Below are 13,067 nucleotides of genomic sequence, written 5' to 3' on the forward strand. Positions count from 1 at the left end.
GGACATGCCACAGATGAGGGAAAGTGGAAAGGCCCAGGAGAAATAGCGCAGTTAACTAACCAAAGGCATTCGCAAACCTCAGGGAAGATTCTTTACAAGTTTGTGGTTGAGTTTCAGGGTCTGCCATCCAGTGACCACCACAAAGGATGACCTGGAAGTCGAAATGCTTGGCTTGGGAGTAGATTGAGTGTGTCTGTACCTAGCAGGCAGATTGAAGAAAGAGTTTTTTAAGCCCAAACAGCATTCTGTGCTGGGGAAACATTCTTTCAATCTTAACCTTCACCAGTGGCCAAAAGTTAGATCAGTAGTTAACGTGCAGACTTTGGATAAAAATGCAACTGAGTGTGTGGGACTGGTTTTCTGCTTCTGTCTGTCAGTCAGTCCCTGTCTGTCTGTCTGTCTGTCTGTCTGTCTATCTATCTATCTGCCCATCTGTCCATCCATCCATCCATCCATCCATCTTTCCATCCTTCTGTCCTTCCGTCCTTCTGTCTTTCCGTCCAGTCTAGGTTTTCTCTTTCAAAGTATTTTGCGATGAATTCACTGACCTAATTTTACTGGCAGTCCCTCTGTCTTGAGACCATTCCCCAGTCCCGAGAATCATTTGTTTTTCTAAAAGATCTTACCTCCTTTCTGATGTCTAGTTTTTCTTCTTCATAAGAACCATGTTGAAATTAATTTTATATTGCCCACGTAACACATGGAGGCAATCTCCTCGTTAAAACAAAGAATAAAGCATAAAGCTCATAATCGTCTTGATGTCTTAGCATCTTGAATTTTTCCCTTGGGGCAGGCCTGGTGCTCATGTCAGATCTTAGTGGTCTCCCAGGAGGTGCATCTGGGGTGCTTTGTCCTGAAGTGGGGGACAGCTGTTCACATAATGCATTTGGTGTGTTGGTTAGAGGCATGTCACACTTGTAGTGCCAAAGGTGGCACAGAGGTGGAATAACCACATTTTCTGCTCCAGCCACTACCGATTTTTCACATCTAGGACCACAAAATTCATTATGTTTTTCATATAAAGAAAAAATTGTCTGGACTATTATATATATTGAAATAGGTACAACTTGGCAGTAGAAAGAGCAACTTTTAAAAATATCATCTTTGAATAATGAATACACTTTTAGTATTCTAATTATACTGTAAATTCTGGAAGTTTGCCTATTATGTATAGCAAAAATAGATTTTTAATAACTGTATATTGAGCTGGATTTCCTGAAAAGTCTATTAAAAGAGTTATATGTACATAGAATATATTTTTCATAGATTCCACTTATAAAGTAGAGATATATTCCAAACCAAGAGGATCAAATATTGCCAGTTTGTATAGAAGTAAAATCTAGAGTACCAATTTAAAATAGTATATATATATTGGCCTATGCATTTCAGAAAAGCACAGTTTTCTATATCATCCAAAATATATGAATATATGTTTCTTTTTAATAGCTTGTTTTCACCCTTGTCTTCCTGAAGTGTAAACAGAATAAAAAATATATTTCTTTTAGGAAATAAGAATTATTGAACATTGAGTCCTTACTAGAAGATCAGCACTGTCCTAGGTGTTCTCATATGATTTCATTTAGTCCTCATTGTAGCCACATGAGATTGGCAGTATGTGTGTTTCTCGGGAGTGGGGAAGAGGAACCCTAGGCTTCGAGAAGAGAGATGGATTGCTTGGATTTACTCAGTGGGTAAAGATGGAGCTAAGAGTCAAATCTAGGCTTCTGCTTGGCCAACCCTCTCTCCAGTATGATGGGCTTACTTGGTTCCTTTTACCTCGTTTGGGTTGATCATGTAGATATGTGCAGATTCAAACTGACCTCTGATTTTGAGATGCCAACAGTTGTATGAACAAGTCCATATTTCCTCGCGTCTAGTTGCTGATGTGGGGCCTACGTGGTATTTAGATGAGGTGAAGGCTGGTTACCTCTTCTGTGTCCCCATGAGAGGAGAGGCCTAAGGCTGGGCGTCTTGCTCCTTGATCAGACCCATGTCTTGCTTTGTTTTGTGTGTCCCAGCGTTGCTGTGCCTGTGTCTCCTTTGTAAGTCTCCCTGGTGGTTTTTCTACTTAAGCCATGGCCTGAAAATCCTGGCATAGCCACTGCCCACAAATCGAGGCACAGAGACACTGCCACCAGGAGCCGGCTTTAGGGCTCAGATTGGTTTTCAAAGGCCCTTGTAGCAAGGAGGCACATTTCTAGGGAATGCAAAATGGGTTTTGGGCACAGGCCCTCAGGATAGAGAAACCCACACTGTAAGACCTACCCTGACTAATTAGTTTCACGTGGGTGGTGTCTATTTGGGGGCCCCCACAGAAGGCGGGAGACTGAGCTCTCCTGTTCCTCGTTGAAGCCACTCCGCTCTTCAAGTCGGACGCCCATTGGGGTAAAGCCACCAGGTACTTGTTTGGATTCTGTCTGTTCCTGGCTCAGAAAATGACCCAGAACTTTCTTCCAGCACGCAGGTCTCTTTTGTGGTTTATGAAAAGGAAGAGGTTGTGGGAGTTCCCAGGGGACTTTGATGTCGTTTGCTGTTGGAGTTGAGGGCTTTGCGTTAGGCCGTTGGTTCCTGTATGGTGTGTTTCATGTCTAGCCCTCATCCAGCCAGGGACAAAGGACCTCGTATTGCAAGCCATCACCTATGGGTCTGGGTGTTTCTTGAGTTATAAAGGAATATTTATTACTTCAAAGAGGGGAAGCGAAAAGGAGGGAAACAGACACTGTAAAAAGAGAGCGTGGCTGGTCTCTCCCGTCAAAGGCGGAGAGAAAGAAGGGAGAGTTGTGCTCCACTGACCACTGCAAATCATAAAATCACCCTAATTAAGCCAGCAGTGCAAATGGATACTATAAACACACCACCAAGGCTCTGAAAAAAATCAGTCTGCGGACAAGGAAGAATTCTCGTTAAAATGGAAAACATGTTTTACTCTCCTTCTCCCCGTTTTAGAGGAGGCCCATGCCATAAGCTGTTGCACCCCACTTTTACCCTGAGGACAGTTTTCCTGGGTCCTTGTCACCCTCAGAAACTGATACAAAGCTAAAGAAATGCACACAGGTTCTAAAAACTTAAAAGCCATGTGACACTATGGAAGATTGGAATTTATTCTCAACAGAAATTAAGAATATTGGCCGTTTGTGTGTCCTCTTTGGAGAAACGTCTTTTCAGGTCCTCTGCCCATTTTTTAATTGGATTGTTTTTTTGTTGTTGAGTTGTATGAGTTTCTTATATATATTTTGGATATTAGCCCCTATTGGAGGCTTTCTGTGCAAAAATATCCCATTTGGTTTGTTGCCTCTTTGTTTTGTTGATGGTTTCTTTTGCTGTGCAGAAGCTTTATGTAACTTTATTAACTATTGTCACCCCAATAAACTTTAATTAAAAAAAAGAAATTATGAATACTATTGAGCCATAGGAAATGCAACAAAACTAGAATGACTGCATCAAACAATTTCTGTGTGGAAAATAAGCTCTTCAGGTCATCTCCCAATTGCTAAGATATTTTTTTTTCTTAGCTGAGCCATCCTGCCACCTGTTGGTAGCTCAGCAGCAGCTCAGCTTGGGCCGTGAATCGAACCGCTGTTGCTCAGAGCTCCAACTCTTGAGCGAGCTCTTAACCAACTGAGCCAGTTGGCCAGCCCTGCTAAGATCTTTTTTATTAAAAGATTTCCAGGGACAAAAATTTCCAAAGTTTACTTTGAAAGACCATTAATTTACCCATCTAGGAATGTTCCTTATAAATAACCACAGTTTTCTGTGCCTCAGTGTTGGCTTATTTTCCAGCCATGCATAGGGTATATATGCTTGGGCACTAGGAGACCTGCAAAAGAATAAACGGTTTGGCAGTTTCTAATCTCAGAAACAACAGACTCTGTGATAACCTCTCCCACATGTCATAGTTCACATGCTCAGTGAGAGGTTCTAATAAAAATTTTCAGAGAAGATGGAGACAGAGAGGGATCATTAGTCATGCCAGTTCAGAACAAAACATCAGCTTGGTGACCATCCTGTCCCCTTGTCTCATTTTAGAGATAAGGGGTATTGGCTGGTTATGCGGTGGCTAATTGTCTCAAGCAATGGTCTCTTTGAATAATCTTTTTTGATAAATTTAAAGAACAACAGGTTCAAACAAAAAAGAAACATTTGAGGTAAAAAGTCTAAGTTGCTAAAAGCTATCTTCTTTCCATCTGATTTTAACTTTCGTTGTGACCTGGGACATCTTTCTGTGCCTACTCCATATTTTTCTCATTTGTAAAGGAGAAGACAGCTCTGACTTTTGGTTCCTCGATAGCCCAATGGAAACAATGGCTCATACATATATGTGCTTATGCCTAGGTGTATTTCGGTAGACCAGGAGTGGTCACGGCGATTTTCATCTTCTTGACATCAGATGGTCCGGTCTCGGGAAAACATCAGCGGCCAACAGTAACCCTGCACCTGACTGATTTCAGTGGAAGCAACCACTCTCTTGGTGAGTCTGGCAGTTACCCCTTTGGGGCCATTAGAGGACAATCCAGTAGACCCATGACTTAGCTTTATGTCCGTCTCTGATGTTGTTTGGGACCTTGCCTACATCTACAGCTATTGAGAGGATAAAATGAATACTAGATATGAAAACATGGTGCTGTGTGAATGGCGTAAAATATTATGCATGTCCTTATGTCTCTTTAGGAACCCATGAACTGTCATGCCAGCATAACCCGCTGGTTATCAATGTGACCCACGACCCAAATATCCTCTTCCACCGAACCACCTCACTGCTGCTGAATTTCTCTTCCCCACTGGTGGGCATCTCGGCGGTGGCTCTAAGGACGCCCTCCCACACAAGCCCTTCAGCTCCCAGTAACTGCATCCCAGGGCACAAGGGGCAAAGCCATCAGGGACTCAGGTACAAAGTCCCCTTCCTTCCTTTTTCCTGTCCTTTTCTGGTGGTGATGATGAACACTACCATTTCCATACATCGCATTATGTATGCAGTGGGTGCTTAATCACTAACTTAAAAAAAATGGATCTAAGAACTAAAATGACATAAGAAGCAAGCAAAGAACAATTGGTAGAAGACACACTTGGGTTTTATATTTTGTTCTTCTTTCCTTAGCTGAGCATGATTTTTTTGTGTAAATATTTAACATCTTTACGAGGTCTTAAAATCTTTTTTTACACATAAAGCCACTGCCTTTAAATTAACATTGTTATATAAACTGCCAAAAAGCCTCTGCCAGAAACTCAATGTTCTCTAAGCAATATATGTTTTTCCGCTTGTCCCCACCTGGACAGTGTACATAGCAAGTTTAACAATTAGCTTCTATGGCGTGTCATATAATCAGTTAGTTACATAAGGAAAACAAGAATACATAAGCAACACGTGTCTTTCTGTGATTGTCTGTGATTGTCATCATCTAGATAGAGGTTTCTTGGACTTTTCAGCCACAGCTAGTAGAGGGACTATACTTGGTAGTGTTGATGCACCCATGGTTGGCCCTGATCGGGAAGGGAGCACGCCCAACACAATAACCTGCACTGTAGTTGGGCTGGACTCATTCTAAGAATGGTCTAATCAATTGAGAAAGGCAGTAGGTAACAGGGTTCAGTCCCTCAAGGAGTAAGGTGCTTATCACAGTTTAAGTGGATGAAGACTCTAGATGCAAATCAGCTAGGTGTATCTGGCTTAGAATCTCTTCTGAGGTTTCCATCAAGCTGTTGTCCAAGGCTGCAGTAACCTCAGGGCTTGAGTGGAACTGGAGAATTCCCTTCGCAGCTCACTCATGTGGCCGCTGGCAGGCCCCGGGAGACCTGCATCCAAGCTCACTCACATAGGTGCTGACACTGGGCATGCTCACAGAGGCGTGGCTCAGTGCCTTGCCATGTGGGCTTCTCCATAAGCTGCCTGAGTGTCCTCGTGACGTGGCAACGAGTGATCCAAGAGTCAGTAAGAGCCAGAGAGTTGGAGGACATGAGAGACTACCCAAAAGGAAAGCCACAGTCTTTTTAAAACATAATGTTGCAAGTGACAACCCATTACTTCAGGTGGTATGTTCTGTTCCTTTGAAAGGAGTCAAGAAGTCCAGCCCATAACCGAGGGCAGGGGTGTGCATCGGGGCATGAATCATTAGGGGTCATCCTAGCAGCCATCTACCACATGCAGTAATAGGAGCTTATGGTAATGTGCTAAGTGTGCTAGGCATTGTTGTAAGTGCTAAGATGGGAGGAACAGCGAGGAATCGAGTCAGGATAATGCGCACGGGAATACCAGCTCGTTCATCTGTGACTCCTAAGTCTTCTTCCTGAGCAGACATCTTCAAATATCAACACAAGAATGTACACTATTAAAATAACATTGTTTGCTAGAATTATGGCCTCTCTCTCATGTGTTTTCAAATGATTTTCTCCACTGGCTCTACCTCTGGCCTCAAGCCATGCAGAATTTCTTTCAGGTCCCTGAAACATGTGTTCTTGATGAGCTTCATGTCTTTGCACATCGTGTTCCTACTTTCTTGAATGCCTTCCAGTCCCTCTTTACTTCAACTCATATTTCACCATCAGGATTCACCTTCTCGTGGGGAATTTTGGCAGACTCCCTCCATGTTTCCATAGGGTATTGTCCACAACCCACACACTACAAAAGCAGCTCTTGCATTGGCGGTAACTGTTTATTCGCATGTTGTTCTTTCCCACTCAACTCTGAGCTCCCAGCCATGGAAACTCTGCTCAGTACCTCTCAGTACCTCACCGAAGTCCTGGCTGATAATAGGTGTCAGAAACGGTGCGTTGAATGACAGTTACCAACTTTATCCGTTCACACTCCATGGAACAGAACTGGACAAGCAAACCAAACAAGTAGGAGTCACAGCTTCTCTGGACCTGAGGGATAAGAATTCTCTTCACCATCATAGCCATGAAGCTCTGACAAAGAAGTAGATGAGCTGGGATCGCTGCTGCGAGTTCTTCACCTATTTTCATTTGGCACTGTGGGAAAAACAAGTTTCCTATGCATGCATGCAAACCAGTAGAAATAGGATATGAGTCTCCAGTTTACACACAGTGGATCTGGAATGCATAAGCTTTTCCAAACCACATGTGACTGACAGGAACCATGCAAATTGGCTTTTCCTTCTCTGCCAGCAAACCAGCGCAATATAGTAGATTTTGATACGCAGGGAACCTAATAGATCCCATATATTTTCTTTGCGAACAGATTTAAAACCTGAATCCCTATACATGCTCAAAGCAGAGAAGTCTTTTTGCGTCTTTGTAGCAATCACAGTTGTAGATGTAGATAGACCATAATAGAAACCCTCAAATTCTGAGCATAGTGAGAGGAATTCCTGGCTACTGCCTTCTTACCCCTCATGACCTGAATTCCATTAATACTAAAACGGGCAAGGGAGAGTTGACAGATGTCTGGCAGCGGAAGAAGTGTTATCCATTCTGTATTTAACCATTAATGACCGCTGGCCTGTCCATCCTACAACACTACATCTTTAAACCAGCCGGACTGGCCCGCAGAACCTCAGCTGAGGTCCAGTAAACCTAAGTCTGGCTCTCCAGTGACGTTCACGATCCTTGGCTTGGGCCCTTTGGCTTTGATTTTGCTCTTCATCTGGTTTCCTGTTCTGCTATGATGGCTACCCAGTTTATGACCCTCTGGGCTCAGTCTACTGATAATGAACCACTTAGTCATGAAAACCAAGCCCAGTGTTCTAGGTTTTGGCCACCAGTGCTGAGTAAGAGCTCAAGTCATTCTTACTCGCTGGCCGTTTCCAGCTGTAGCCACTTAGGGAAAGGTCCTACATAACCTGCCACAGCATCCTAGGCATTGGAGCATCAGGCTGACCCCCAACCAATCCAGGACTGTATTGATGACATTGGAAAGTGAGAACCACCTTTTGGTTATTCCAGTGGCATTTGGAGTGTGTTCGAGATAAAAGCCAGGCAGTAGTAGGTGCATTTGCCTCAATGAGTGGATCTGCTTGCAGAGATAATCCGGACACTTAGTAATCTATTTACTTTGGAAATCCACAAGGGCAAGTCTAGAAGAATTCACTAATAGGGAAGAATTGCTGATGGGCATGTGGTTTCTCCGCCCACAGAATTCTGTCTGTCCAGTCACAGGAGCACAACGGAAACGATGACTGTAACTTCTCTGGGCCTACCTGATGGTGTAGCCATTAGATCCCCCAGTGTTGAAATGTTCTGAAGATGAAGAACACTGTCCTTTTCCAGGGCATGGGCTGAGGACGGGTGAAAACTCCTGACTACCCCTCTCTTTTCGGCATTTGCACTTTCCCTCCTATTGATTTTTCTTTCTACCTGCTCTATAAAAGGTTAAGAATGCAGTGTAACCTTCCAAACGATTGTGCTTCTTTCAGCTTCTCCTTGTGTTTCAAGAAGTTCTGGCTTTTTATAATTTGATGTTAAATGATTAGGTGTATAACTGCCTGTGACTGTTTTATCTTTATTAGGACCATACTTCTTGCCAACCCTTTCTCCCCTTTCAATGCTTTTGGCTTTGTATGCTGCTTCTCCTGGAATTAAAATTTCCATCCCTGCTTTCCTTTTGTTTGTATTTGTTTGATAAATATTTGCCTTTGTTTTATTTTTAACCTTTCTCTGTCTTTGCTGCCAACGAGCCCAGGGCACATTGCTTTATTGCACTGTTTACAATGCAGTGGGATTTCACTGTATGAAAATGCTCCAAGCTTTTACTCTGAAAATGTATCTCATGGTCCTCAGCCTCCTCTGCTGCCCTTTAGTTCCCAGTAGCATTTTTACCTTTGGGACATTCATCTCCCAGGATTCCGAGGTCTTTGTCAGTGGTTCCCTGCCCTCCCCACCCTACCCCACCAAGATCGTTACACCTCATGACCTGACATCTTAAAAGAGTAAAGAAAGGGCGATACTGATGAGGACTGCTGGACAGACAGACCTGCGACCTTGGGGAGCTGTGCCCAGTTTTCTCATCTTTACAGGGACTAAGGAACAAAGAAAGAATGCCCCATTTCCCATTCTTTTTTTAGCATGGTGCCATTCTTTATTTACTTTCTTTAAAAAAAAAAACAATCATGCTTTGGTTCTTCAATTCAACCCCGGTGTATTTGAAATCAGGAAGAAATCCTCACAGAGTTCAGTTTGTCAGTCTTGGTTTTTGGTATTGATAAGGGATTTCGTAGTTGTTTGTTTGTTTGTTTTGTATCGTTGGTATTGAAGTGGGGAGAAATGACCTCATGATATTTGTGAGAGGCTAACTGAGTGATAACTGAGCGGAGTTTGTCGCATATTCTTACACCAGGTGGGAGGACCACCCATTCTCCATCTTCCCTTTTTACCGTCTTCCCTTTATAAGGTGTACACGTTACCCATCAACTTGTTTCTCAACTCCAAACCTCTGAGAACCCTCACTGGTAACACTAGACCAGGATTGTATAAATAGTCACCCTTTGCCAGCTGGTCCAGTGTTGTTTGTCAGTAGAGGGTTCTGGAAAGACACCACAGGAGGAAGGGGCCTCTGCCCAGTTTCGGGGTGCTCTGTCCTCCTTTCCTGCTGTGACAAGCTCAGCCGTGGGGGGGAGAACACCTGCGGTCCAGCAGCCATTTGGAATTCCTAGTTGGTTTGCACCCACCTGGCTCTCCATCACAGCCAAGATGGTAGCTTGTTCATTGTGGGCCCACTGCGTGTCAGGGGTTAATGATGTTCTCTTTCCCTTTGACAAAATGTTCAGCATTGTACTCAGGCCCAAAGGCACAACCAACTGATCCCCGAATTCTGTCTTTGTGAACCTGTCTTCTAGTACCATTTCCACTTTCAATCTGTGTCAGTCGGGGTCCGGTCAGGGACACAGTAATTAGAATAGGGAAAGTGTAATATAAATAACCATTAATTAGTAACAGAAGATTAACTGCTAAGGGGTAAGGAGAACCCTAAATAATAGCGGAATGGTGGGTGAAGGGAGCAACCATTACTTTTAGGGTGAGGGAAGACTATCAGAGGAAGGAACAAATGTGAAAGAGGCTCCTACCTAAGTCTGTGATGGGATCCCATTGGAGACAGTGGGTGGTGGCACACTGGATGGCAGAGAAGTTCGCTGAGGTCCCACAAGCTGGGGGTGGCCATAAGGAAACCCCGCAATAGGGTGCTGATTAAAGCTCATTAGCAAGTTGCCTTGGGCGCTACGGGGACTTGGAAAGCTGCCACTGGGGTGCTGATGAAACTTCCTTGGAGGTCACCCACTGGGCACTGATGCAATCTGGAGGGAAGCCACCTACTAGGGTGCCAGTGAAACTTTCTGGGAAGTCATCCACTGGGGTCTCTTTGAGACCTGCTGGGAGGCCAGCTAGCATGCTGGTGGGACTTGCTGGGATGTGCGGGTGTCACTGAAACTCATTATGGGGTGAGCATCACTGGACTTAAGCTCTGGTGGACCTCAAGTGCTGCACAAGCCAGGAGAGGAAGCCAGGTAGGAATCAGGAATATGCGCCCTGCCTGGGAAAATATGACGTCATGCTAACTGGGAAAAGAGCAATGTTTTACATGGTCTATCTCTGGTATCGCAAAGCAGGGCAGTGAAGGGTGGGTTTGGGATGAGAGGCAATGAGTTGATAACTGGCAGAAAAGGTCTTGTCAACCAAGAAGAAACCCCTTTTCTCTTCTGCCTTTTATGTTTCAGATAAGATTTCCTTCAAGTTCCTGGCTTTAACACTGAAGACCACTTTTCAATAATGTCTAAATATTGGCTTGTCGGAAAAGTCATGATGTATTTTTTCTGTTTTTCATTGCAAAAATGCACCATGAGTTTTTCAACAACCCAGTAGATAGACCTCACTGGAAATACACATTTTCTTTTTTTAATGCTTTGAACTAATTTTAAGTCCAAGGCAAACATAAAGTATAAATACCTCATTAGCTTATTCAGTATAAATACACTTTCTGATTGAGATGGAAAACATGTAATAGATACCCATAAATATAAAATTGTGGTGGGTTCTGAGGTTTACCTTGAACTATCGCTTATCAAAGCCAAGTATTCTAATTCAAAATTGAGTGGGATATTAAAATGAAGATCCCTGTGGAAACCTGGATTCTTTCTTCTCTCCCTTGTTCTCACTCTCATTCTTTCTCATTCACTGTATATAGTCATGTTCTGATACTTTTTTATCAATGTGGGGTAATTGGAGTTGATTCGTAACAATTTAGGCCTGATACAATGACTGTGTGTGTGTGCGTGTGTGTGTGTATGTGTGTATACATGTGATATACATTGCTGTGTTTTACTCCAAGTAGAAGGAAGGCTTCTGAAAAGTTTACTGTAAATTGATTTGTGAAAGTATTCTATATGACGCGTGTGTGTGTGTGTGTGTGCATGGGTATCTGTGTATAGAAAGAGCTAGACTATTCATTCTTCAGAAATATTAAGTGTCTATAATGTGCCAGGTATCATTTTTCAGTTGAGGAAAAAGTAAGACTCAAAGTGTACAAATTCACCTGATTTGAGATTAGCACAACTAGTACTAGAATCTGAATAATTTGCTTTTTGTGAAGAAAAGTTCCATTATATGAATGCAAAACTGTTTCAGAAATATACCCATGTCTACTACTGTCCAAGAAATACTGCCATCTTCCCTCAAACTGTATTTGGATTGGGGTAATGAGTTTAACTGACCCTGGAATAATTACAGGACACCTATATTTGAGGTGTGTTTATGTAAATGGCATATTTATTTTGAGGAAACCAGGAAACCAAGCAATGTAGATGTGGGCTCCAAGTAATGCAGGTGAACTGGCGATATTTGATGTAGTGGATGAAAAAGGGTGGGATTGTAAATACAGTTTGGACTTTGGGGCCAGTTCAGGGAATGAATGATCTAGATTAGGGCAATTTTATGGGCAGACTCAAGGGGATTTGAGGTCATTAGAAAAAGGGATGTTTTGATCCAGCTCCTATGGAATCCTAGCCCAAACAAAAAGTACCTTACCCCTCAGAGGAGAGAAAATCTGAGAAAAAATATTCCACCGTCTTGGAGATTAGAAGTGCAGGTAAACCAGAAAAGGGAATCTATACTTTTGAAAGGCTGGTCTATGTGTATATTTCTCAGTTTTCTGTTGCTGTGTAATAACATTACTACATAATTGTCACCTTAAATGAACACACATTTATACTCAGTTTCTGAGGTCAAGATTTTAGGTCGGTTTTCCCTGGGTCCCATGTAAGGTTACAATGAGATGCCAGCCAGGACTGGGTTCTCATCTAAAGGGTCAAGTTGGGAAGGCCACATGGTTGGTGGCATTGGTTCCAAAAGGCTGCCAGGCCTCGGGCCTTGGTTTCCTGCTGGCTGCTGCACAGACGGTTCCCCAGCTTCTTGCCATGTAGCCTGCTCCATGGGCAGCTCATACATGGCAGCGTGTTTCTGCAATGCCAGCAAGAGACAGTCTCTCAGCAAGAATACCTTTCAATCTTAGGTGACATAATCAGAAGTGACACTGTCACTTTTGCCATATTCAGTTGACCAGAAGCAGGTCACTGGTCTGACCCATACTCCAGTTGAGGGAATTACACAAGAGTGTGGGTTCCAAGAAGCAGAGATCATGTCGACCACAAAACGTTAACCTGGGCTACTTGAATGTGTGCATAGACCTTGGAGTTGTCAGCATCTAAGCACATGTGTCTCATATCCTGACAGAGCCACACGCTATATTTGTGTAGTTTCAACTTACTGGACAGCTTGGGCCCCTGCAGACGTGGGAGGAAATTGCATGAAGGAAACAAGCGTGAGAGAAGAGGAATGACTCCCAAGAGTGAGGTCTTCTCATAGAAATTCCCCAGGTCTCAGTAGGTGGCGAATGTCGTCTCACTGCTCGTTATCCAGATATCCATCCGTTATCTAGATATCCACATCCATTTTACGAATAACCCATATCCCTATTTCATTCCCAAGTTCATGTTTCCTTATGGTTAAACCTCAGCCATCTTCAGAGCCCCATTCTCTATTCTCTATCAACTGGCATTATTCTAGTATTCATTAAAGTGAAATTTAGTCAGTAATATCAGTTTGTTTCCTAGAAACTCATAAAATTA

General features: G+C 43.1%; 1 protein-coding gene across 1 annotated transcript in view; it reads left to right on the forward strand.

Annotated features, from left to right (window-relative positions):
• The window catches only part of PAPPA2 (pappalysin 2), a 224,310-nt gene that overhangs the window by 128,954 nt on the left and 82,289 nt on the right, over positions 1 to 13,067 (forward strand). The window contains exons 12-13 of the mRNA XM_019646831.1: positions 4,333 to 4,468; positions 4,669 to 4,885. Of these exons, the coding sequence (XP_019502376.1) occupies positions 4,333 to 4,468; positions 4,669 to 4,885 (353 nt within the window). The remainder of the gene's footprint in view (positions 1 to 4,332; positions 4,469 to 4,668; positions 4,886 to 13,067) is intronic.

Source organism: Hipposideros armiger, unplaced genomic scaffold (genome assembly GCF_001890085.2).
Source record: "Hipposideros armiger isolate ML-2016 unplaced genomic scaffold, ASM189008v1 scaffold_6, whole genome shotgun sequence".
NCBI classification, from domain to species: Eukaryota; Metazoa; Chordata; class Mammalia; order Chiroptera; family Hipposideridae; genus Hipposideros; species Hipposideros armiger.